The 21,345-nt window shown below is 66.7% G+C and overlaps 6 protein-coding genes across 6 annotated transcripts; 3 read left to right on the top strand and 3 right to left on the bottom strand.

The window, feature by feature from the left end:
- Positions 1-1,036: 1,036 nt before the first annotated feature.
- EMIHUDRAFT_466232 (hypothetical protein) lies at positions 1,037-5,124 on the top strand (the record flags this gene model as incomplete). Its single annotated transcript, XM_005756791.1, has 4 exons — positions 1,037-2,039; positions 3,294-3,575; positions 3,650-3,862; positions 3,901-5,124. Exons 1-4 carry the CDS (start codon positions 1,062-1,064, stop codon positions 5,122-5,124), a joined length of 2,697 nt encoding a protein of 898 aa, XP_005756848.1. The 5' UTR covers positions 1,037-1,061.
- Positions 5,125-7,303: 2,179 nt separating this feature from the next.
- EMIHUDRAFT_439210 (hypothetical protein) lies at positions 7,304-8,877 on the top strand (the record flags this gene model as incomplete). The annotated part of the gene is made up of 3 exons (XM_005756790.1): positions 7,304-7,422; positions 7,579-8,313; positions 8,461-8,877. Coding segments are annotated over 3 exons (960 nt in total), but the record flags the coding sequence as incomplete, so codon positions are not given.
- A 1,136-nt stretch (positions 8,878-10,013) lies between these two features.
- Positions 10,014-11,954, bottom strand: EMIHUDRAFT_107786 (hypothetical protein; the record flags this gene model as incomplete). The annotated part of the gene is made up of 1 exon (XM_005756789.1): positions 10,014-11,954. The coding sequence occupies one exon, from the start codon at positions 11,952-11,954 to the stop codon at positions 10,014-10,016; it is 1,941 nt and encodes a 646-aa protein (XP_005756846.1).
- Positions 11,955-12,925: 971 nt separating this feature from the next.
- On the bottom strand, positions 12,926-13,467 carry EMIHUDRAFT_221233 (hypothetical protein; the record flags this gene model as incomplete). The annotated part of the gene is made up of 2 exons (XM_005756788.1): positions 12,926-13,012; positions 13,084-13,467. The coding sequence occupies 2 exons, from the start codon at positions 13,465-13,467 to the stop codon at positions 12,926-12,928; spliced, it is 471 nt and encodes a 156-aa protein (XP_005756845.1).
- Positions 13,468-15,152: 1,685 nt separating this feature from the next.
- Positions 15,153-19,038, bottom strand: EMIHUDRAFT_453905 (hypothetical protein; the record flags this gene model as incomplete). Its single annotated transcript, XM_005756787.1, has 12 exons — positions 15,153-15,283; positions 15,434-15,584; positions 15,946-16,181; positions 16,234-16,261; positions 16,723-16,830; positions 16,900-16,975; positions 17,268-17,320; positions 17,599-17,673; positions 17,803-18,058; positions 18,456-18,489; positions 18,742-18,817; positions 18,934-19,038. 12 exons carry the CDS (start codon positions 19,036-19,038, stop codon positions 15,153-15,155), a joined length of 1,329 nt encoding a protein of 442 aa, XP_005756844.1.
- A 435-nt stretch (positions 19,039-19,473) lies between these two features.
- SQD1 (Sulfolipid biosynthesis protein) lies at positions 19,474-21,182 on the top strand (the record flags this gene model as incomplete). The annotated part of the gene is made up of 4 exons (XM_005756786.1): positions 19,474-20,165; positions 20,236-20,400; positions 20,568-20,895; positions 20,943-21,182. 4 exons carry the CDS (start codon positions 19,474-19,476, stop codon positions 21,180-21,182), a joined length of 1,425 nt encoding a protein of 474 aa, XP_005756843.1.
- Positions 21,183-21,345: the final 163 nt, after the last annotated feature.

The following is a 21,345-nucleotide window of genomic DNA, read 5'->3' as shown; positions in this document are numbered from 1 at the left end:
CGACCGGAGGGCGCGCTGCCACCCGCCCTGGCATATGCTCTTGTAGTCCCACAGTGTGTATGCCATATGTCCCCGAGCCTGTCCCCCCCAGTATCGCCGGAACCGTCCAATGCCGGCATCCGACTCCCTCGATCCACCGACCTCAACGGGGACGGGAGGAGGTCCACGCTCGAGAGGGAGCTGCACGCCAAACTGAGGGCAGCTGATCGCGACGGGAACGGCGTCCTGGATGTGCGCAGGTTCACGCGACGAGGTACTGGTTCTCATCTCCATTATAGAGGTGGAGAAGAGGAAGCGAATGTACAAGTGGACTGCTTTCTTCTTCCTCGGCACTGCGGCACTTGCTGGTCTGCGGGCCGGCGGGCTGGCGGGCCCCTTTCCCTAAGCATTTATGGTTACGACTACGTTGGTGCCTCCCGTTGTGAGACACTGCGTCCCCAATTCCCCACCACATCACGCACGGCTTCGTCGCTCAGGCAGGAAGCTGCGGGACCCCGGGACGGCGGGCGGGGAATTCCTCTCCGAGGTGCCAAGGACCAGTGCGCCGCTAACCAACACACCCGCACGTGGCCACACGCGTTTCGGGGCCATCGCCCATCGGCATCGCTCTCGCGAGGCAGCTCACTTACTGCCTCTCCATCGCCCCCGCGCCAGGTCTCCGTCGAGAGGCCGTCGGGAGGCGATCGCCCTCGTACGCGAGCGAGCTCTCGACTGTTCGGCGCGGAAGGGAAACTGCGACAATTCGAAGCGCAACTTATTTCGATCAAAAGAAATGCGACGATTGCTTGGATTAGAAACTCGGTCGGCACTTGGATCTTGGAGCACTTGGAGTGCAGTTGGTTGGCAGCCTCACATCCATCCAGGGCCAGGTGGGAGCTAAGTAAGAAGCGCACCCAGCGGGCCTGATGCTCGGGGACAGGTTGCGGACAAGAGAGCCCTAGCCCTGGGGGGTGCGCGTTCGCAGGGGAAGGGCCAAAAACTAAACACGATTCTCCGAGGGTTGCCCCCCAACATGAGCTGGTCGAAGCAAGGTGGACCTTCCCTCGCCGAAAACCAAGGCCATGCTGCGGTTGAGGGCAATCATCCTCGCCCTCAACGGCGCCAGCGCCAGCGTCAGCCAATGCTTCTGCGGCTGGGTCGAGCAGTACCCATGCCCTGAGATGGTTGGCATGACCGCGTCGCCTGTGAACCCAAACAACCTGCCGTCGGCGGTCCCTGTCGCCGCCGACTTCTCGCAGCAGCAGTGCTACGACTATTGCTGCCCGGATGGCTTCTACAAGGACGACCCGACGCCCTCCCCGCTCTCTCCTCCGCCTCCTCTCTCTCCACCTGTGCCGTACGTCTGCTCTTGCGGGTGGACGGCAGACTTTTCGTGCCCAGGCAAGCCTCTTGGCTCACAGGGAGCGGCCAGTATCGACGGGTCTCCGTGCTTCAACTACTGCTGCAACAGCCCCAGCGCTCCGTACCCGCCGTTCTCGCCTTCTCCGCCTCCGTCGCCGCCGGCGCCTCCAGAGCCACCTGCGCTTCCTTTGCCTCCGGGCTGCTCCGAGTGCGATGCGGGCGAGGAGTGCGGCTACTGCCTCAAGCTCGTCACGCCGTGCCAGTTCTGGTACGCGTGGGAACAGGAACAGGCCACCTGCGGGCCTGACCTCGCCGCGGGAGAGTGGTGCCGCGGCGACGGGTCATGCGGGACGGGAGCGCCCGAGAACCAATGCACGCTCCCCATCTACAACGCCATCTACGTGCGCGTCGACTGCGCCCTGATTCCTCCCTCGCCCCCTCCGCCTCTCGCGCCGCGGCCTCCGGCCATGCCTGGCGAGGGAGCCTACCTGCCAGCTCCTCCGCCGCCCCGCGCACCCGGCCAAGACCTCCAGCCCCAGCGGCAGGGCGAGGGGAACGGGATCTTCGGCTCCATCTCGCTCCCGCTCCTGATTGTGATAATTGTGCTCGCGGTCTGCGTGCCGTTACTCATCTGCCTCCTTCTCTGCTACCTCTGCCCGGGACGGTTCGGATGCCGCAGGCAGGAGCCGGCGACCATGGTGCCGATCCCCGTGGATAGCCTGGGCTTCGGAGGCGCGCCAACCAGCGCCTGCTCACCCGCCCCGCTCCATGTCCCGCGCCCTGATGCTAACCCGCCGGCGCCCTCCAGGCACGCTCGTCATCGAGGACCAAGAGGATCGGAAGGCCGTGTCGCAGCCTTGAGAGCACGCAAGGCGCATCTGTCGAGTAATAGCGCCTACTAGTACCTGGCGCGAAGCGTCGATCGACTCCAGCGGTTTGTTGCTCTTTTGTTTACTTTTTATTACGTCGCGTGTTGGTTAGTTCCATTTTGCAAGGGCCAACGCACCTAACTACCTGCAGCCTGTAAACCGTCGGAGTTTGGCTCCCCCTCTCTCGCTCAAGACGCTGCCGTCCGTGGCCGTTCGCCGTTGTGTGTCTCGCGCCTTGCGGCGGGTGGTGTGATGTGTGGTCTGGAGGGTGGGGTGGGGCGTGGGCGTGGGGGGTGGGGGGGTAGGGGGGGGTGGAGGGGGCGGGCAGGGGGGGGGGTGAGGGGAGGAACCTCTTCCAAGATTGCCACTCTTGGAGGCCGCCACCGCCACCCAGAACACTGCGGACAGCGCCGGGCGATTACGGCTTACCGCCGCCGCCACCCAGCCCGCACCGAGCACAGGGTCCCCGGCGGCAGGGGTTACGCGCCCTCACAGCAAACTCGAAACCGCTTCTGCTCCTTCTGCGGAGCTTCCAAGCCAGTGCGGCGCGTCCTTGGCATGGAGGAGGAGGGGGAGAAAAAGGGGAGAAGGCGGCGCTGCTCCGCGGTGGGGAAAGACGTTGCCGCCGACCTCAACGGACGGATCCCCCTTTACAAATCCGACTGGCTTACGACCGACGGCCGCCACTGCCGCCGCTCCGGCGCGTGCAATGCGGCCCGCACCCCTCGCGCGCCCGCTGAGCTCACCCACTCAACGCGCGCGCGTTGTGGCGGAGTCATCGGGAGCGAAGCTCGCCGCCCTTGAGCCGCCTACTACACCCACTCACAGAGACCGTCCTTTGCGTGCACCCAACGGCGGCCACACCTCGCTCGCCGTCTCGCAGGCGTCTTCAAGATTGCTTCAGCCTCGCTATTCTCGTACATTTCGTCCATCCTTCCGGCCATCGTCATTGGCAACATTCTGGACGACCAGACCGATGGACAGCTAGGCTTGCCCGAGGCGAGCACCACATCATCCTCGCCCCGCGCCGCCCGCTGTGCCACCGCGGAGCAGCGCTTCTAGACGCGGAGTCGCCTCGCTCAGGTGCTCATATCGACCGGCGGCATGGGCGTGGTGTGGGCACTAGTCGGTGGCCAACCGCTCTGTATCATCGGCGTCACCATGCCCGTCGCCATCTTCACCTCGGTCTGCTACAAGCTCGCCGAGGCGCTCGACGCGCCCTTCTTACCGTGGCTCGGCTGGGTCTGCATCTTTTCGGGCGCTCGCCGCACGCCCCGCACCCGCTACAGCGCGGACCTGACACCCGCGCCCTCCTTTCCGGCCCACGCAGGCCTGATGCACATTGCGCTTGCGATCTTTGGCGCGGTGCGGCTGCTTTGCTGCGGGTGGACGGAGTCCCTCCCGGCGCCTGTGCTCACCTCCCACGATATCGCGCGTAGGTTCACTTTGTAAACAAGACGACCGCCTTCTCATGCGAGATCTTCGGCTTCTTCATCTCTGTCACCTACATCTGGGATGCGCTCGTCGCACTGCTCGACCCGATTATCACCGGCGCCGCGCCTTCCGCGATGCCCACTCCGCCCTGCACCGCTCCCACCGCCCAATCCTGCGCACAGGCAAAGACCTCGACTTTGACGGCACCTATCCACCCGGTACGAATGACACCGTGGCTTACGACGAGCTTTACAAGGCGCAGCAGCGCGGCGCGGCCTTCACCAACCTCGCGCTCGCCGGCGGCACCTACGTCTTGTGCATGGCCTTCCACCGGGCGCAGCGCTGGCGCCTCTTCACTCCGGGCGTGCGCGTCCTGCTCGCCGACTACGCCGCGGCCCTGTCGCTCGGCGTCCTGACGGCGCTGTCCTATATCCCGGTGGTGGACGACGCGATCGGCGACAAGCGGCTCGACGTGCCAGACGACAATGGCCTCAACCCTTCCTTTGACCGCAGCTGGCCGGTGGACCTTTCTGCCGGTGCAGAGGACCCGGCCGCCGAGCTCATCGTCGAGTCGGCGAGCAACGCCACCGCGGCGGCGCTCGAGGAGCCGCTCGTGCTCGAGGCGTGGCAGATCGCCGCCTCCACCTTGCCGGCGCTCATGCTGACGGCGCTCTTCTTCTTTGACCACAACGTCTCGTCCAAGCTGGCGCAGGACCCAAAGTTCCACTTGCAGAAGCCGAGCGCGTACCACTGGGACTTCTCAGTCCTCGGCCTTGAGGTGCTGCTCGTCGGCCTCTTTGGCGTGCCGCCGGGAAACGGGCTCATCCCCCAGGCGCCGCTGCACACGCGCGCCCTCGCCACCGTCGAGCTGCAGGAGCGAGCCTCGGGCAGCGGGCACAAGGAGACCTTCCACTCGGTGGTCGAGACGCGCTGGTCCAACCTGATACAGTCCACCGCCGTGCTCTGCTCCGTATTTGCCCTCCCCGCCATCGCCGTGATACCGCAAGGCTGCCTCGACGGCGTCTTTCTCTTCCTCGGCATGGCGGGCTTCGATGGCAACGAGCTGTGGGAGCGGATGTGGCTGATGATCACACAGCCGTCGCTGCGCGCCCGAGAGCTGCGCTTCATGGGGGCGGACACGCGCTACTCGCGCGTGCAGCTGTACACGGCGATCCAGCTCGCCTTTGTGGTGCTGGTGTTTGTGCTCGCCAAGCTGCCCTACATCGCGGTGGCGTTCCCGTTGCTGATCGCCGTGCTCATCCCCTGCCGCATCTACTGGCTGCCGCGTCTCTTCACGCCAACCGAGCTCGACGCGCTCGACCCGCCGGAGCCGCCGCCAGACTCGGCGCGCGAGCCTGAGCCGATGTCGCCGCGCGCGGAGCCCGCTCGGCCAAGCCCGTGGCCGGACGGCGCGGCCGAGGGCGGTGGACTGCACCTGGGCGGCAGCAGCACTCTGTCAGAAGCCCACCAGGCTCTTTGAGTATTGCAATACGTGACGTGTACGTGTGTGTGTGAAAAACTTTTATCAAGCTTTTCTCAGAAAGAAAGAAAGAAAACAGACAACCCAAGGGAGGGATGAGGACGGCACGCCGCCACCACACAGGGATTTTAAGGAGGTGTGTGTGATGCGCTAGCCGTCGCCCACCCTAGCGCCTAGGGAGTCTGCCTCTTAGTTTTTCTCAGGGAACAATTGTTTTCAAAAATTCTTTTCCTTGGTGCTAAGTGCATTACCGTTCTTAACGGAGTCGCTTAGGTGGCTCCGGTGGTGTGCCTGTGATAGTACTAGCACGCGCCAGTTCGCACCTGTGTCGAGCCTGTCTGCTGTGAGAGGAGTTCGGATCTTTAAATTCTTTTCCTTCAGGCGCCACATACGTAGAACGCCGGCCGACCTCAAAGCTGCTCCATGGACGACCTCGCACAAGTCGCGAATATCTCGACGAACCCCGCCGGGGAGGACAAGGTTGCGGCCGCGGCCGAGGTTGCGGCGGCCCGCGTACAGGCTGCGGCGGCTCAGGCCAAGCGCGGCGCAGCGATGATGAGCGGCTGGTTCAAGAAGGCGAGCACCGCATCGGCATCCATGGTTGCCGCCGCGACGACCGCAGCCGCAGCGCCGCCAAGTGCCAGCGATGCCGAAGCCGCCAAGGCCCGGTCTGAAGAGATCCGCGCCAAGCAGAAGGCGGAGGAGGCGGAGGAGCAAGCACGCATCGCCGCCGAGGTGCGGCAGCTCATCGCCTTGGACCAGGCAGAGAACGCTCGGCTTGAGGCCGCCGAGAAGGAGAAGGCGGACGTGGCGGCAGCGGCGGCGGAGGTGGCCGAGAAGGCCAAGACGGAGCAGGCGGCCAGGCAGGAGGCGGAGTGGGTGGCAGTCGAGGCGGAGCGGGTGCGGCAGGAGGAGGAGGCCCGCAAGCAGGAGGAGGAGGCCGCAGCGGCGGCGGAGGCGGCGGAGGCGGCGAAGGCGGCGAAGGCGGAGGCGGAGAGGCTGGCTGCAGAGGCAGCAGCCAAGGCGGAGGCGGAGAGGCTGGCTGCAGAGGCAGCAGCCAAGGCGGAGGCGGAGAGGCTGGCGGTGGAGGCAGCAGCCAAGGCGGAGGCGGAGAGGCTGGCTGCAGAGGCAGCAGCCAAGGCGGAGGCGGAGAGGCTGGCTGCAGAGGCAGCAGCCAAGGCGGAGGCGGAGCGACTGGCTGCAGAGGCAGCAGCCAAGGCGGAGGCGGAGAGGCTGGCTGCAGAGGCAGCAGCCAAGGCGGAGGCGGAGAGGCTGGCTGCAGAGGCAGCAGCCAAGGCGGAGGCGGAGAGGCTGGCTGCAGAGGCAGCAGCCAAGGCGGAGGCGGAGAGGCTGGCTGCAGAGGCAGCAGCCAAGGCGGAGGCGGAGAGGCTGGCTGCAGAGGCAGCAGCCAAGGCGGAGGCGGAGAGGCTGGCTGCAGAGGCAGCAGCCAAGGCGGAGGCGGAGAGGCTGGCTGCAGAGGCAGCAGCCAAGGCGGAGGCGGAGAGGCTGGCGGCGGAGGCAGCAGCCAAGGCGGAGGCGGAGAGGCTGGCGGCGGAGGCAGCAGCCAAGGCGGAGGCGGAGAGGCTGGCTGCAGAGGCAGCAGCCAAGGCGGAGGCGGAGAGGCTGGCTGCAGAGGCAGCAGCCAAGGCGGAGGCGGAGAGGCTGGCTGCAGAGGCAGCAGCCAAGACGAAGGCGGAGAGGCTGGCGGCGGAGGCAGCAGCCAAGGCGGAGGCGGAGAGGCTGGCGGCGGCGGCAGCAGCCAAGGCGGAGGCGGAGAGGCTGGCTGCAGAGGCAGCAGCCAAGACGGAGGCGGAGAGGCTGGCTGCAGAGGCAGCAGCCAAGGCGGAGGCGGAGAGGCTGGCTGCAGAGGCAGCAGCCAAGGCGGAGGCGGAGAGGCTGGCGGCGGAGGCAGCAGCCAAGGCGGAGGCGGAGAGGCTGGCGGCGGAGGCCGAGGCAGCGCGGGTGGCAGCGGAGGAGGCGGCGGCGGAGGCGGAGGCGGCGGCGGAGGTGGAGGCAGCGAGGGTGGCAGCGGAGGAGGCTCGCAGGGAGGAGGAGGAGGCTGAGGCTGCACGCGCCGAGGCGGAGAAGGCGGCGGCCGCGGCGGCGGCTGAGGCAGCGGCAGCGGCTGCGGCTGCGGCTGCGGAGGCGGAGATGGAGGCGGCGCGTGTCGCTTCCGAAGGTCGATCGGCGAGCCAGCTTCAGGCGGTCGCGCGAGGCCGGCAGGGGCGGGCCAAGGCGGGTGTTGCTGCCGCCGCGAAGGCGGAGGCGGCGGCGGAGGCGGCGAGGGTGGCAGCGGAGGCCGCGGCCGCGGCCGAGGCGGCGAGGGTGGCAGCGGAGGAGGAGGAGGCGGCCGAGGCGGCGAGGGTGGCAGCGGACGAGGCGGCCGCGGCCGAGGCGGCGAGGGTGGCAGCGGAGGCGGCGGCCGCGGCCGAGGCGGCGAGGGTGGCAGCGGAGGAGGAGGCGGCGGCGGAGGCGGCGAGGGTGGCAGCGGAGGAGGAGGCGGCGGCCGAGGCGGCGAGGGTGGCAGCGGACGAGGCGGCCGCGGCCGAGGCGGCGAGGGTGGCAGCGGAGGAGGAGGCGGCGGCCGAGGCGGCGAGGGTGGCAGCGGAGGCGGCGGCCGCGGCCGAGGCGGCGAGGGTGGCAGCGGAGGAGGAGGCGGCGGCGGAGGCGGCGAGGGTGGCAGCGGAGGAGGCGGCGGCGGCCGAGGCGGCGAGGGTGGCAGCAGAGGAGGAGGCGGCGGCGGAGGCGGCGAGGGTGGCAGCGGAGGAGGAGGCGGCGGCCGAGGCGGCGAGGGTGGCAGCGGAGGAGGAGGCGGCGGCCGAGGCGGCGAGGGTGGCAGCGGAGGAGGAGGCGGCGGCCGAGGCGGCGAGGATCGAGGCCGAGAAGGCGGCGTCGGAGGAGGCGGAGCGGCAGGCGGCAGAAGCGGCGGCGGCCGAGGAGGCGGCGGCGGAGGCAGCGGCTGCCGAGGCTGCCCGCGCCGCTGCGGTGGCTGCCGAGGCGGCAAGGGCGGCCGTGGAGGCGGCGGCGGCGGCGGAGGCGGCGAGGTTGGCTGCGGAGGCCCGGCTGTCGGCGCAGAGATCGCAGGACGGCGCTGCCGTGGCGAGTGGGATCGCTCCGTCACAGGAGGAGGCGCAGGCGGCTGCTGAGGCGAAGATCGCGGCCGACGCGGCGTGGGCAAAGTCGGCCAAGGTGATCGCACGCACGCACGCCAGGCACGCACATTGTTTACCCACGGGCACTGGGCCTTGCCCTTTTAAAGCCGGGGGGCTTTTTTTTTTTAGACGGGGAGTCGCGAGGATCGCCCCCCCCCCCCCCCCTTCCTTACCCGACCCTTAGGTTGTCGCGGCGAGGAAGCAGCAGACGCAGCGCGAGATGGAGGACGTCGCGCAGTCCGCGGGGGCGGGGCGTGCGGCCATCATGGCCAAGTTTGGCGGAGGCGTGAAGCGGCGCCCGTCGAATCCCGCCGCCGCCACTGCCGCACCCGCTCCCGCCAAGGTGGCGGACGAGGAGGAGGAGTACTTTTGATGCGGGCGGGAGCTTCGACGAGATGCAAGGGCGCGCCGTCATCAAGGGGGCGGCGCTGCGGCTGCGGCCGTCGTGGCGGCAACCATGGATGCCGATGCGTTGCTCGCCTTCTTGAATCAGCCGCTCATCATCGCTGCGCCGCGGTCGAGATGTTCGCGACTTGTGCGAGGTCGTCCATGGGTCGGTTCTAGTTGTGTGGCGCCTAATGACAAAGACGAATGTAAGGGTAAAGGGAGTCAATTCACAAAAAGAATTTGTGCGAGAAAAGGTCAACGGGTGCGGCCGGCCGACGTAAAGCCGACAGCGACACGACGTGTCCCTGGCTCCCTGCCGGGTCGCGCGCCCACCCGCCCAGAAACTTCGTGCGCACTGTGCGGAATCAGTGTACCGCGAGGCGCCAGTCGCGTTTTCTTATCCTTTCGAGGCTTGCCGAAAGGGGCCATTTTTAAGAGAGCTGTGCACCTGCCTCCGCCTCCGCTCCGGCAGCCACGTTCTTTCCCTTTTGTGCCTAGTGTTGTGCCTAGTATTTTGTGAGAGCGGCGTCAGGAATTACGGCTCTATTTTCCTAAGATGGCGGCTCTTGCGTCTTAGCAAGGGGCTTGCGCGACTCTCCCGTAGGGTTGCCTAACGTTAATTTGGGGCCTAAACAGAGTTGCGCTATTGTTGGCTGAAATCCTTAACGTTGTTCAAGGGTTCACCCCAGCCCATGCTGTTACTGTTTGTTGTGTTACTGTTGTTACTGTTGTTTGTTCAGCGGCCAGCATGAAGCAGAAAATGGCAAAAAAAGTAAACCCCGAAAATACCTGGGGTTTGAGGCGCCAGTCGCGTTTTCTTATCCTTTCGCGAGGCTTGCCGAAAGGGGCCATTTTTAAGAGAGCTGTGCACCTGCCTCCGCCTCCGCCTCCGCTCCGGCAGCCACGTTCTTTCCCTTTTGTGCCTAGTGTTTAGTATTTTGTGAGAGCGGCGTCAGGAATTACGGCTCTATTTTCCTTCCCATGGCGGCTCTTGCGTCTTAGCAAGGGGCTTGCGCGACTCTCCCGTAGGGTTGCCTAACGTTAATTTGGGGCCTAAACAGAGTTGCGCTATTGTTGGCTGAAATCCTTAACGTTGTTCAAGGGTTCACCCCAGCCCATGCTGTTACTGTTTGTTGTTACTGTTGTTACTGTTGTTTGTTCAGCGGCCAGCATGAAGCAGAAAATGGCAAAAAAAGTAAACCCCGAAAATACCTGGGGTTTCTGGGTATTTTTGGGTATTACCAACGATCTCCTGTTCTTGCGCAGAGATTTCCATTACTCACGGTTCTGTTTCTGTACAGTCCGCCAGCCCATGCATCTGGCATGCCCGCGGCGCATGCCCTGCAGCTGTCATGCCACCGCACCCGCCGCGTTCCTCTCCTCCGAATCCTCCGCCCAATGCCACCGGTAATGCTGGAGGATTCGTAGGAGGAAGATGGCGGTCAGACGGGTGGCGAGCTCGGGGCCGCGCATCCGGCGCGCCGAGTTGATGATCTCCACGCCCAACCCCGTGCGTTGTACAAAGACCGGGGAGGTCGTGGAGGCCTCAACGACCCTCTCCGAGCCGCGTAGTGCGCATGCGAGCCACTCGGGATAATGGCGATTGGCCGCCGCGTGGGCGGGCAGATTCGGCCAGTGCTGATAGAAGATCTGCAATTCGCGTAGGTGGCGGAGTCCACTGATGACCGACCATGCGGACGAGCAGCTCGTGGCGGTGAGTTGCATGGCACTCGAGAGGTCGAGCCTCTGCAGCCCCGTCGCGGCGAGCTCGGGCAGCTCCTGCAGGGCAGAGCTGCCCACCGAGAGGGACGTGAGCCCGGCGGGACCCACGCTCAACGCCGATGCGTCACGGATGGCAAACGAGAGGCCGAGGTGGCGCAGGCTGTGGAGCGAAGCGATCTCAGCGGGCAACACATGCACCACCTGCTCGCCCGCAAGAGCAGCGAGGCGTGTCTCGCCCGACTCGAGTTCCAGCCGCTCGAGCCGCCCAAACCGCCACACTGGGCCTTCGCTCGCCAGCTGAAAGGCCCCGGACAGGCGGAGCTCGCGCACGTGCAGCCGCCCACTCTCGAGTGCGACGCGCGCTGCCGACGGCGGCCCGGCGTCGGCCAAGCCCCCTTGGCTGTGCAAGTCGCGCGCGAGGGACGAGCCGTCGTGTAGCCCCACCGTCAGCTCGGGCGCGGTCTCGAACAGGAGCGCCAGCAACCTCGGCGTCGGCACGAACGAGAGGCGCAGCACGCGCACGCTTGATGTCGTGCGTAGCGCATACCCGACCAGCCGCGGCCACAGGCGCTCGACCGCGCTGGAATGGCGGAAGCCGCGCTTCTGGACGGGCGCGATCGTCAGATCTACCACGCAGTCGAGCCAGACGAGATCCTCAACGTGGCTTCCGCCTCCTCCGTCGCCTCCGTCGCCTCCTCCTCCTCCTCCTCCTCCTCCTCCTCCTCCTCCTCCTCCTCCGCCGCCGCCGCCGCCGCCGCCGCCGCCGCCGCCGCCGCCGCCGCCGCCGCCGCCGCCTCCTCCACCGCCACCGCCCCCGGCGTCGTGAGGGGCGATGAGCCTCCCGAGCAGCTTGGACGCGTGGTCCATGCGCAGCGCCGTCGTCCGCCATACCTCCGTGGATCGCATCGTCGCTCGCAACATTCGGTGCGCCATGCCGAACTTGTGGCGGAGCGCTCCGTCAACAAGGCTGGCACCGATTAGCACAAGCATGTCGTGAGGAAGCTCGAGGAGCCGGCAGCGATCGGGCTCGAGCGGCGCCGAGTCGGGCAGTGTCGGCGGTGGCGCGCCGGCGCCATACCCCAGCAGCTTCGCGCGCTCGCTCTCCGGCATGGACAGCAGGCAACACCGGAGAGCATTATGCACTGCAGCGAGTCCCACCGTGCGTGTGCTGCCGACGCGGAACTGGGTGGTTGCCCACGATTCGATTACCGAGTGCAGGGATTGGTGATCCCAGACGGGGTGACGGGGATTAGCATCGCCATCGTACGGGTAGCACTCGGGATTCGAGGGAAGCATTATGGACTCAAATCCGGGGATGTTGGTGAGTGCATAGAGGTGGTCGTCGACGAAAGCCTCGCCCTCGTTCGGAGGTGGCGGCGGCGACGGTGGCGATGGCATAACTGACGCGGTGTTTGGGATGGTCAGAGTCTCGAGGCTCATGCCGTGCAGTGTGCGGGCCAGCTCCTCTTCAGTTGCCAGGCGCGCCTCGAGTGCTTCCCGCTCGGCACGTTTCTCGGCGAGCTCGGCAGAAAGACTCCTCGCGCCATGGATCGGCGCAGCCCCCGCCATGGGCGTGCCCATCACTCCTATCTTTATCCCGGTTTCTTTTCTTTTTTCTGGTGCCGCCCCAATCCCTGCCACCGCCCGGCGTCGAGCGCTCTCTCACACACACAGCGAGGCCCACACACACAGAGAGCCCACACGACGCCCAAGGTAAGCTCAAATCGCCCTGCAGCTCAAATCGCCCACACGACGCCCTGCAGCTCAAATCGCCTTGAGGCGTACCATTGAGGGCTGTAGTTCCCTGAGAGCACTTGCCCCGAAGGTAAGTGCGTCTGATTCACAGCTTAGGAGAGTACCAGGAGCGGCAGCGCGACGAGCGCGAGCAGCGGGAGGAGGCCGACAGGGCGGCGGGGACCGCCCTGCCGCCCGAAGAGGTCACTGCCAGGCCTCGTTCCTTACTGTTGTTCAGTCGGCCTAACGTTAGCTACTGTTGTTGGGGAGCCCCACTGTTGCTCTGTTGTTACTGTTAACACTAGCAACACTGTTCAGCTCCTAACGTTAGGCAACCCTACTCTCCCGGTGCATCGCGTCGAGAATTGCGGAGCTGTTGTTGTTCGGGTGTCTGTGGGTAGCGTCGCGGTGTCGAGCCTGGCGTGAGAGGCGCAGCACGCCTCTCGAGCACTCGAGGTCTCTTGAGCTCGGCGAGACCTCGTCCCCGTCGACGTGTTCTCCGCGAGGTTCTCCCTTCTCGCTTCTCCGTTCTCGACGAGCGAGGATTGGTGTGACGCGATCCACGCAGGCGTGTTTTCTGACGGCCGAGGGACGGGGCGGACGCCCCCCTTGCCCCACCACCTTGTGTGTGGGGGGAGAAGTTCGTCGCACCTTACCTTAGTCCTAACCTGCTTACGGCTTTACGGCTCACCTTACCTCCCACTCCAAGCGAGCTGCTCTGCCCTCTGCGGCTCAAGTCGCCCCCCCCCCCCCTCCTACCCCATCTGAACACCCCCGAACCTCCCGCCCCAAAGTTTCGGCGCCGCTCACACGGTCGCGTTCGTCGGAGCAGCCTGCGCCGGGCAGAAGCTGCAACTTTTGCACTTGCAGAGAACGCAGTGGAACTTGGCCGCCTGTCGGTGCAAGGGCCGAGGGGCGCGGTGAGGGAGTCGGATCGGCGGGCGGGAGGGAGGCCGCACCCAACACGCATCCCGGCTATGCTCAACGCGGCCCAGGGCAGCGGTGCCTTTGCGAGGCAAAACGACTCGCACATCGAGACCGAGGCGTCGCCCTTCCTCGCGGGGGTGCAAGCCACCCCGAGGGGCAGCGGTTCCCCGCCCGGCGCAGCGCCGCCGGCCGAGACATGCGCACCGCCGACCACACCCCCACTCGCAGCTCCGCCAGCAACCACCACCGCGGCCGTGTTGCCCCCCTCGACAACGCCCGCGCCATCCTCCGACGACGCGTTCCGGCTGTCTACTTCAGCAGCGGGAGGCGGAGGCGCGCTGGCAGCAAGCCGGCTGGCGAGGTCGCAGCCGCTGCAGACCACCTCCGCCGCGCTGCCGTTGACTGATGGGTCGAGGTCCATGACCTCTGACGTCCACCACGCCTTGGGCGGCTGCCGCTCCGGCGGTGAGCGTGGTGGCACGCGAGCACTATTGTACTACCACACACCCAACTAATGTATTTAGCTCTGTACACTGCATTTTATCGATGAATGAAAGTAGCATCCAAATAACACACCAGTGAGGCGGAGCCTGGAGGGCGTCTCGGCTCTGGGGGGAGGCGGGGGCCCCCGGAGGCACCGTGCGCCGCGCAGCAGTGCGGAAACGGGGCCCCGGCTCCGTTAGTCTCCGTTAGCACCGACTTCCCGATCTAACCCGGTCTAACAGAGGGCAGATTTGGAGAGATCTCGAGGAGTACACACAGATAGACCCTCCAACCATCAGAAACCTCCAATCTGATCGGTGGTACTACTGACCGCCGACAGATCACTCCAGGCAGCAGACAGGCCGACGTCTGCACGCGGCCGGCCGGGCGAGAGGCTTGACACGATCCGACCCTGCGATCCTGATGCTGCTGCTCTAGCTATCAGACATGCACTGCTGACTGCTGCCACAATGTGCGACCTGTGCTGGCCCACTTGGCGGCCTTCCCGGTCAGTGGTGAGGCGCAGTTCAGAGCTGTCGATCGCGCGACGCCGCACTGTTCCCACATTGGTGACACGAGACCGCCAAGTTTGCCGGTCCAAGAGAGAGGCACCGGCGCTGTCCTGAGAAGGTGCGTGGTCCCTCTTGACTGCCCATGCGCGCGAGGCTGCGTAGGCATAGCCTCGAGAGTGCCAGCAGCCAGTCGCCGAGGCAGTTTGTGACGCGCATTGCGCGTCAGAAGCGTGCACGCGCTGGAAGGACACCTTCCTACTGGCGCCGTACGATCAGGTCGTCACTGAATGCTGGATACTAAGGCCGCGAGCTATGCAGGTGATCAATTGTGCAGCAGGGCACGGTCAGCAGCGCCGACAGGCTGTCGCGAGGCGTGAGATAGCATGGCCGCAAGTACGGCGAATCCCCACGAAAACAACTAAAAATCCAGCGAAAAAGAAAAATCGGCGCCTGCGGCGGGCCTTGGGACCCCATCTCCCCCCCCGCATGGATACCCTCTAGGGCGCCCCCGCCTCCCCCCAGAGCGTCTCGGCGAGCCGCGAGACGATCTCGAGCGAGAGGGGGCAGGGGCGTGAGGGGTGTCCTCTGTGTACCGGGCGCCGGAATCTCGATCCCCGCCGCCTATCCCGCAGTGCTCAGTGCACAGTGCTCAGTAAGCACCCCCCGCTCTCCGCGCGGCGCGGCAGAGCGCAGACTCGCACGCACAAGAACACAATTACATAACGAGAGAGACACAACACACGCACCGCACGCGCACAAGGGTCGCGGTGCGCGCGTGCGCATGGACACTCAACCACGTAATTACATGGAGACACGTTATAACTCGGCAGGGGCAAGGCCCAACCTCCACGGTTTTGCCTTCCTACCGCCGCTGATGCCGCGGCACGCCGCACTCGCGGCCGCACCACACGATCCCGAGAACTCGCGCTAATCTCGGGCTAATCTCGCGCCGCACCACACGATCCCGAGACGCAACGGCGAGGGTGCAGCCCAACGGCCGACAGCTGCGGACAGCCCTCGACCAACGCGGGGGCCCGATGCAGCAGCCCAGTCGGCCCGCAGCCCTCCCCCCCCGCGACCAAGCCCCCCCCCCCCCCCCTCCCCCGCCCGTCTACTCAGTGGCGAGCCGGATGAAGCGGGGGTACTCGGTCGGCGTGAGGAGGCAGAAGGAGCTGCCCACGGCGGGGACCGGCCTTGGCGGCCGCCAGCCGCCGCCGCTCCCGCCCCCAGCTCCCAGCTGGCCTTGGCGCGGGTCAACGGCAGGGTGGGAGTACGGAGTCGAGTACGGATATCCCGAGGGGGGGTACAGCGAGAGGAGCGGAGGCAGCGGCGGAGGCAGCGGCGGAGGCACAGCGGCGGAGGCGGCGGCGGCGGCAGAGCTGGCCACCGCACACGCGCCATAGACGGGCGCCGCCTTGTGGAAGGCTCGCAGGCCGAGAGTGTCGTCGCCGAAGCCCCAGCCGAAGACGCGCCCGTCGGCAGCGACGGCGAGGGAGTGGCGAGGACCAGTCGCGACCGCGCCGACCTGGGTGCCTCGTAGCGCCTGGGAAAGGGCGCGGGTCACGGAGTGGGCAGGGGCGTGCGAGGTGGTGTGGAGAGGTGTGTGGAGAGTGCGTGGGAGGTGGTGCTGCCGCCGCTGTGGGAGGTGTGCTGGATCATATGTCGAGAGGTGTGGGGAGGTGTGTGGAGGTGTGTGGGAGGTGTGTGGAGGTGTGTGGGAGGTGTGGGGAGGTGTGTGGGGGTGTGTGGGAGGTGTGTGGAGGTGTGTGGGAGGTGTGTGGAGGTGTGTGGGAGGTGTGGGGAGGTGTGTGGAGGTGTGTAGGAGGTGTGTGGAGGTGTGTGGAGGTGTGTGGAGGTGTGGGTAGGTGTGCGGAGATGTGGGGAGGTGTGTGGAGATGCGGCGCCTCGACGCGGCGCGGCGCCGGCCAATCGACGAGGTTGCCGTGGCCGAGCTTGCCAAAGGTGGCGTCGCCCCACGAAAAGACGGCCCCCTCTTCGGTGACCGCGAGATTGTGCAGCTCCGCCGCGGCGATGGAGCGAACCCTCTCCCCCCGCAGCTGCCCGCCGACCAGCGTCGGCGGCAGCAGCTTCACGTCGTCCTGCTTGCGGTGCTCCAGCGGGTGGGCGCCCGACCCCCAGCCTGTTCACAGCTGCAGGTGTGAAGAGACGCTCTTCACAGGTGGGCGCCCGACCCCCGGCCCACGTGCTGAATGCGCCAACCTCAGGGCGGGAGGACGGTATTGTGCAGTGTGTTCAGAGCACCACAGTGAATACACAGCGGAATACGAACACAGTTGAATACGTGTCCTCTCGAGCGCTGGTTGGAGTACAAGAGTCCTCATTCCGCTTCTAGGGCCCCCAGCTGTACACCCCCCCCTCCCAGGCCAGAGCGAGGTTGTGGTAGCAGCCACACGCCACAGAGCAAACCCAGACATCGCGAAGTGCGTCGACGGCGCGCGGCAGCCTCGCGTTGCGCAAAGAGCCGTGCCCGAGCTGCCTGCGGACATGTCTCGGACGTGTCATGGACGTGTCCTAGACGGGTCAGCAGCAGGGAGCCGGGCCCGAGCTGCCCCAGCGGCCGTGGAAAAAAGAAAGAGCGCGGGCGTGGCGCATCTATTTCTTTTTTGCCCCCAGCGGCCGCTCCCCCACGAGTACACGCGCCCCTCGTTGGAGAGGGCGACCGAGTGGTTCTCGCCGGCAGCGACGGAGGCGATGCGCTGCTTCTTGAGGGCGTCGATGCGGCGCGGCGTGTGCACGTCGTTGCTCGAGCCATGCCCAAGCCGCGAGTCCTACGGGACAGCTGCAGGAAACCTCCGAGAAGGCTCCTAGAAGGCTCCTAGCCGTGCCCAAGCCGCGACGTCCTTGCCCGCCCCCCACGAAAAGACTGCGCCGTCGTCGGCGACGGCGAGGGAGTGCGAGTAGTCCAGCCCCCACCTGGAAGAAGGTTCCCAGAAGGCTCCTAGAAGGCTCCTAGAGGGTTCCAGGTGCAAGTAGTCCAGCCCCCACCTGGAAGAAGGTTCCCAGAAGGCTCCTAGAAGGCTCCTAGAGGGTTCCAGGTGCGAGTAGTCCAGCCCCCACCTGGAAGAAGGTTCCCAGAAGGCTCCTAGAAGGCTCCTAGAGGGTTCCAGGTGCGAGTAGTCCAGCCCCCGCACCTAGAAGGGCCTCCCGAAGGCTGCTGGAAGGCTGCTGGAAGGCTCCTGGAAGTGCGAGCAAGTCCAGCCCCCACCCGCCGTGCGACGGAGACGCAGCCACCATGACCACGCGCACGCCGGCGAGCGCCTCGACGCGGCGAGGCTCAAACTGGCGCTCGACCTAGATTGGGAGAGATGGGGAGGGATGGGGAGGGATGGGGAGGGATGGGGAGGGATGGGGAGGGATGGGGGGAGGTGGGGAGAGGTGGGGAGAGGTGGGGAGAGGCGGGGAGAGACGGGGAGAGATGGGGAGAGATGGGGAGGGATGGGGAGGGATGGGGAGGGATGGGGAGAGGTGGGGAGGGATGGGGAGGGATGGGGAGGGATGGGGAGAGGTGGAGGGAGATGGCTCGAACTGGCGCTCACCTTCCGTCCGTCGCAGTCGACGCCGTGGCCGAGGGCGCCGAACTTCGAGGAGCCCCACGAGTACACGGCTCCGCCCTCGGTGACAAGCAGCGAGGAGTGAACAAGGAAGTGTCTAGGAAGTGTCTAGACCTCGGTGACAAGCAGCGAGGTGTGAACAAGGAAGTGTCTACGAATGTCTGGGAAGAGTCTAGGAAGTGTCTAGACCTCGGTGACAAGCAGCGAGTGGACAGCGCCCGCAGCGACGCCGCGCACGCGCAGCGCGGCGGCGGCTGGCACGGGGGACGGGACGGGCAGCCGCAGGCTGGGAGGGCCGCCGCTGGCGAGGTCGTGGGCGTGGCCTACGCGGTTGTTGTTCCGAGAAGGGTCCGAGAAGGGTCCGAGAAGGGTCCGAGTGGCGACGGCGTGGGCGCGGCCGAGGACGGCGCGATGCTGCGAGTCGAAACCGCAGGAGAGGAGACGCCTGGTATAGGGGGAGGGTCCGAGCAGCAGGCTGCGGGCAGGGAGGGGCGGAGGCGCCGACAAGGCTCGGAGAAGTGCCGACAGAGCGAGGGCGCCAAAGGGGAAGGAAGGACACGCGTATGGGGGAGGGGGGGGGGGAGGAGGAGGGGGGGGGGGGGCTGGAGTCGGTGCCGCTGCGCCTGCGGAGTGGGCTTAGGGCGGCACACGGCGGGAGTGTGTGTGGTGTGGTGTGCGAGGGGTGTGCGAGTGTGGTGTGTGAGGTGTGGTGTGCAGGTGTGGTGTGCGAGGGGTGTGCGGGGAGAGCGAGTGGGCCCAAGCTGTCGGGCGGCCTCCCCTCCCCCCCTCCCCCCCTCCCCCCGCCCCTCCCGCCCCTCTCTGCTTGGCGCTGCCGGCCTCACCGCTCCGAGTCGACGAAGAGGCAGTGGCGGTCGCCTACGCGGAGGAAGGTTCCGAGAAGGTTCCGAGACGGGTCGAGACGGGTCCGAGCCGACAGAGACGCTGTGGCGGTCGCCGGCGGCAACCACTGTCGGCGCGCGGAGCCGGTCGAGGCGGAGGAGGAAGGGCGCCCAGCTCTCCTACGGGGAAGGCTCGGAGAAGCTTCAGAGAAGGTACCGGCCGCCTGCAGAGGGGAGCGAGGCTCGACTCTCCTACGGGGAAGGTTTGGAGAAGGTTCAGAGAAGGTACCGTCCGCTTGCAGATGGGAGAAGGGCGCCCAGCACTCCTCGCAGGCGGGCAGGCGCGGCAGCGGGTCCTTCCCGTCCTGCGTGCAAGTCGCGAGGTGGTGACAAGGAAGTGTCCACGAAGTGTCCAGGAAGTGTCTAGGAAGGGTCTAGGGCCCTTCCCGTCCTGCGCGCGCAGCTGCAGCGCCGCCTCCACGGCACCGAGGAGCGGCCGCGACGCGTAGGCGAGGTGGCCAATGTCGCTCAGGCGCATCGAACGCAGCACGGCCGCCAGGAGCTCGGGCGGGAGATCGGCAAGCATCGCGCCCGGGCTCCCGTCGGCCGGGCCGCCCTCATCGGCGGCGGCGGGCGCAGCGGGACGGGCGGGCGCAGCGGCACGGGCGGGCGCAGCGGCACGGGCGGCAGTCGACAGCGTCTGCAAGGGCCGTCTCCGCGCCTGCAAGGGCGGAGCAGGCGGCGGCGCGGGCGAGGCGCCAGTAGGCACGAACGGCGCAGCGTGCGGGTTGAGGTTTGAGTCGGTCAGCAGCATGCTTGGTGGCGGCCGCCTGGCGTCGGTCGGGATCTGCTGCTGGCGGCGGCCAAGTGCATCCAGCGTGGTCGCAGCCTTCGACCCGATGATCCTCGAGGAGACGACCCGACGACAGAAGCGCGAACGCGTGTTTTTTCTTTTCTAAATCCCCATCTGCTACAATTACTTTTCCGCCATCGGGCCTTGCGAGCTGCGCTCTCGATGGTAATGCTCTGCTCGAGCATCGCTTTGTTTGGGCTGTCGGGCGGCGCGACCGTCCGCTCCGCCGTGGGCGGTGGCCTCCCCACGGTCGCCGTCCGCTCCGCGCCGAGCATGGCCGCGGTCGCCGCTCCCAGCTCGCACGCGCCGGCTGCTTCGGCGGGAGGCGACGGAAAGTCGAAGAAGATCTTCGTGCTCGGTGGCGACGGCTTCTGCGGCTGGCCGGTCGCGCTGCACCTGTCCGACATTGGGCACGAGGTGGTCATCGTCGACAACCTCTCGCGGCGCAAGATCGACGTGGACCTGGGCGCGCAGTCGCTCACGCCGATCACGCCGGCCGAGGAGCGCGTCGCCACCTGGAACGGCCTCTCCAGCCGCGAGCCCATCCGCTTCGTCAACCTCGACCTCGCTCTCGAGTACGACCGCTTCGTCCAGATGATGCGGGAGGAGCGCCCCGATACGATGATCCACTTCGCAGAGCAGCGCGCGGCGCCGTACTCGCAAAAGACGCCGGCGACGAAGCGGTACACGGTGGACAACAACGTGCGCGCGACGCACAACGTGCTGTGCGGGATCGTCGAGTCGGGGCTCGACATCCACCTCGTCCACCTCGGCACGATGGGCGTCTACGGCTACGGCAACTCCGGCGGCGAGATCCCCGAGGGCTACATCGACGTGCAGCTGCCTGGCGGGCGGGAGAGGTCCATCCTGCACCCGTCCAGGACACGTCCATGACACGTCCGAGACATGTCCTGCAGGCGGGCGGGAGAGGTCCATCCTGCACCCGGCGTACCCGGGCTCGGTCTACCACGCCACAAAGTGCCTCGACGCGACGCTGTTCCAGTTCTACGCGAAGAACGACCTCCTCCGCCTCACCGACCTCCACCAAGGCATCGTCTGGGGAACGAACACCGACCTCACCGCGCGGGACGAGAGGCAGCCCACCCTCCCCCACCCCCACGGTACCCGAACCCTCTCCCCCCCTACCCCCACGGTACCCGAAGCCACCCTCCCCTACCCCCACGGTACCCGAATCCACCCTCCCTCACCCCACGTACCCGAACGCACCCTCTACCCCCACGGTACCCGAACCCACCTGGTAGGCTGGTCAACCGGTTCGACTACGACGGCGAGTACGGCACCGTCCTCAACCGCTTCCTGATGCAGGCGGCGTGTGGGATTCCCCTCACGGTGTACGGCACCGGCGGCCAGACGCGCGCCTTCATCCACATCAAGGACACGTGCAAGTGCATAGAGCTCGCCGTCGCCAACCCGCCCGAGCCAAAGCCCGACTGGGGTGCCGTCGAGATCCTCAACCAAGTCGCGCAGACGGCGCGCGTGCGAGACGTCGCGCGCATCGTCTCGGACCTGACCGGGGTCGAGATGCAGCTGACGGAGAACCCGCGCAACGAGGCTGCCGAGAACGAGCTGGTTGGTGAGGCGAATTCATGGTTCATTAACTGTTAATTAACTATTAGGCTGCCGAGAACGAGCTCGACGTCTCGAACCGCAAGTTCAAGATGCTCGGCCTCGAGCCGACCCTGCTCGAGTCGGCAGCCGGGCTGATGACCGAGGTGACCGAGGTTGCAAACAAGTACCAGCACCGCGTCGACCGCTCGAAGGTCGTGTCGAAGGCGTACTGGAACAAGGAGCGCGCGGCGGCCGCCGGCGCCGCCGACGCCGTCTCGTCGATCAAGGGGGTGGGCGCCACCGCGTGATCCGGCTGGGAGAGGGCCAGCGAGGGAGGGGGAGGGCCAGCGAGGGAGGGAGAAGTATATCCGCCAGCCGAAAATACAGCGCCCATCGGGAAGAACAGAATCAGCAGTGAAAATTTATACGAACCAAGAACACCACGGAAAAGTTGCCCCCCTCCCCTACACA

Source organism: Emiliania huxleyi (genome assembly GCF_000372725.1).
Source record: "Emiliania huxleyi CCMP1516 unplaced genomic scaffold EMIHUscaffold_95, whole genome shotgun sequence".
Taxonomy (NCBI): Eukaryota; Haptophyta; order Isochrysidales; family Noelaerhabdaceae; genus Emiliania; species Emiliania huxleyi.
The sequence above is the reverse complement of the archived record's forward strand: the minus strand, read 5'-3'. Positions and strand labels throughout refer to the sequence as shown.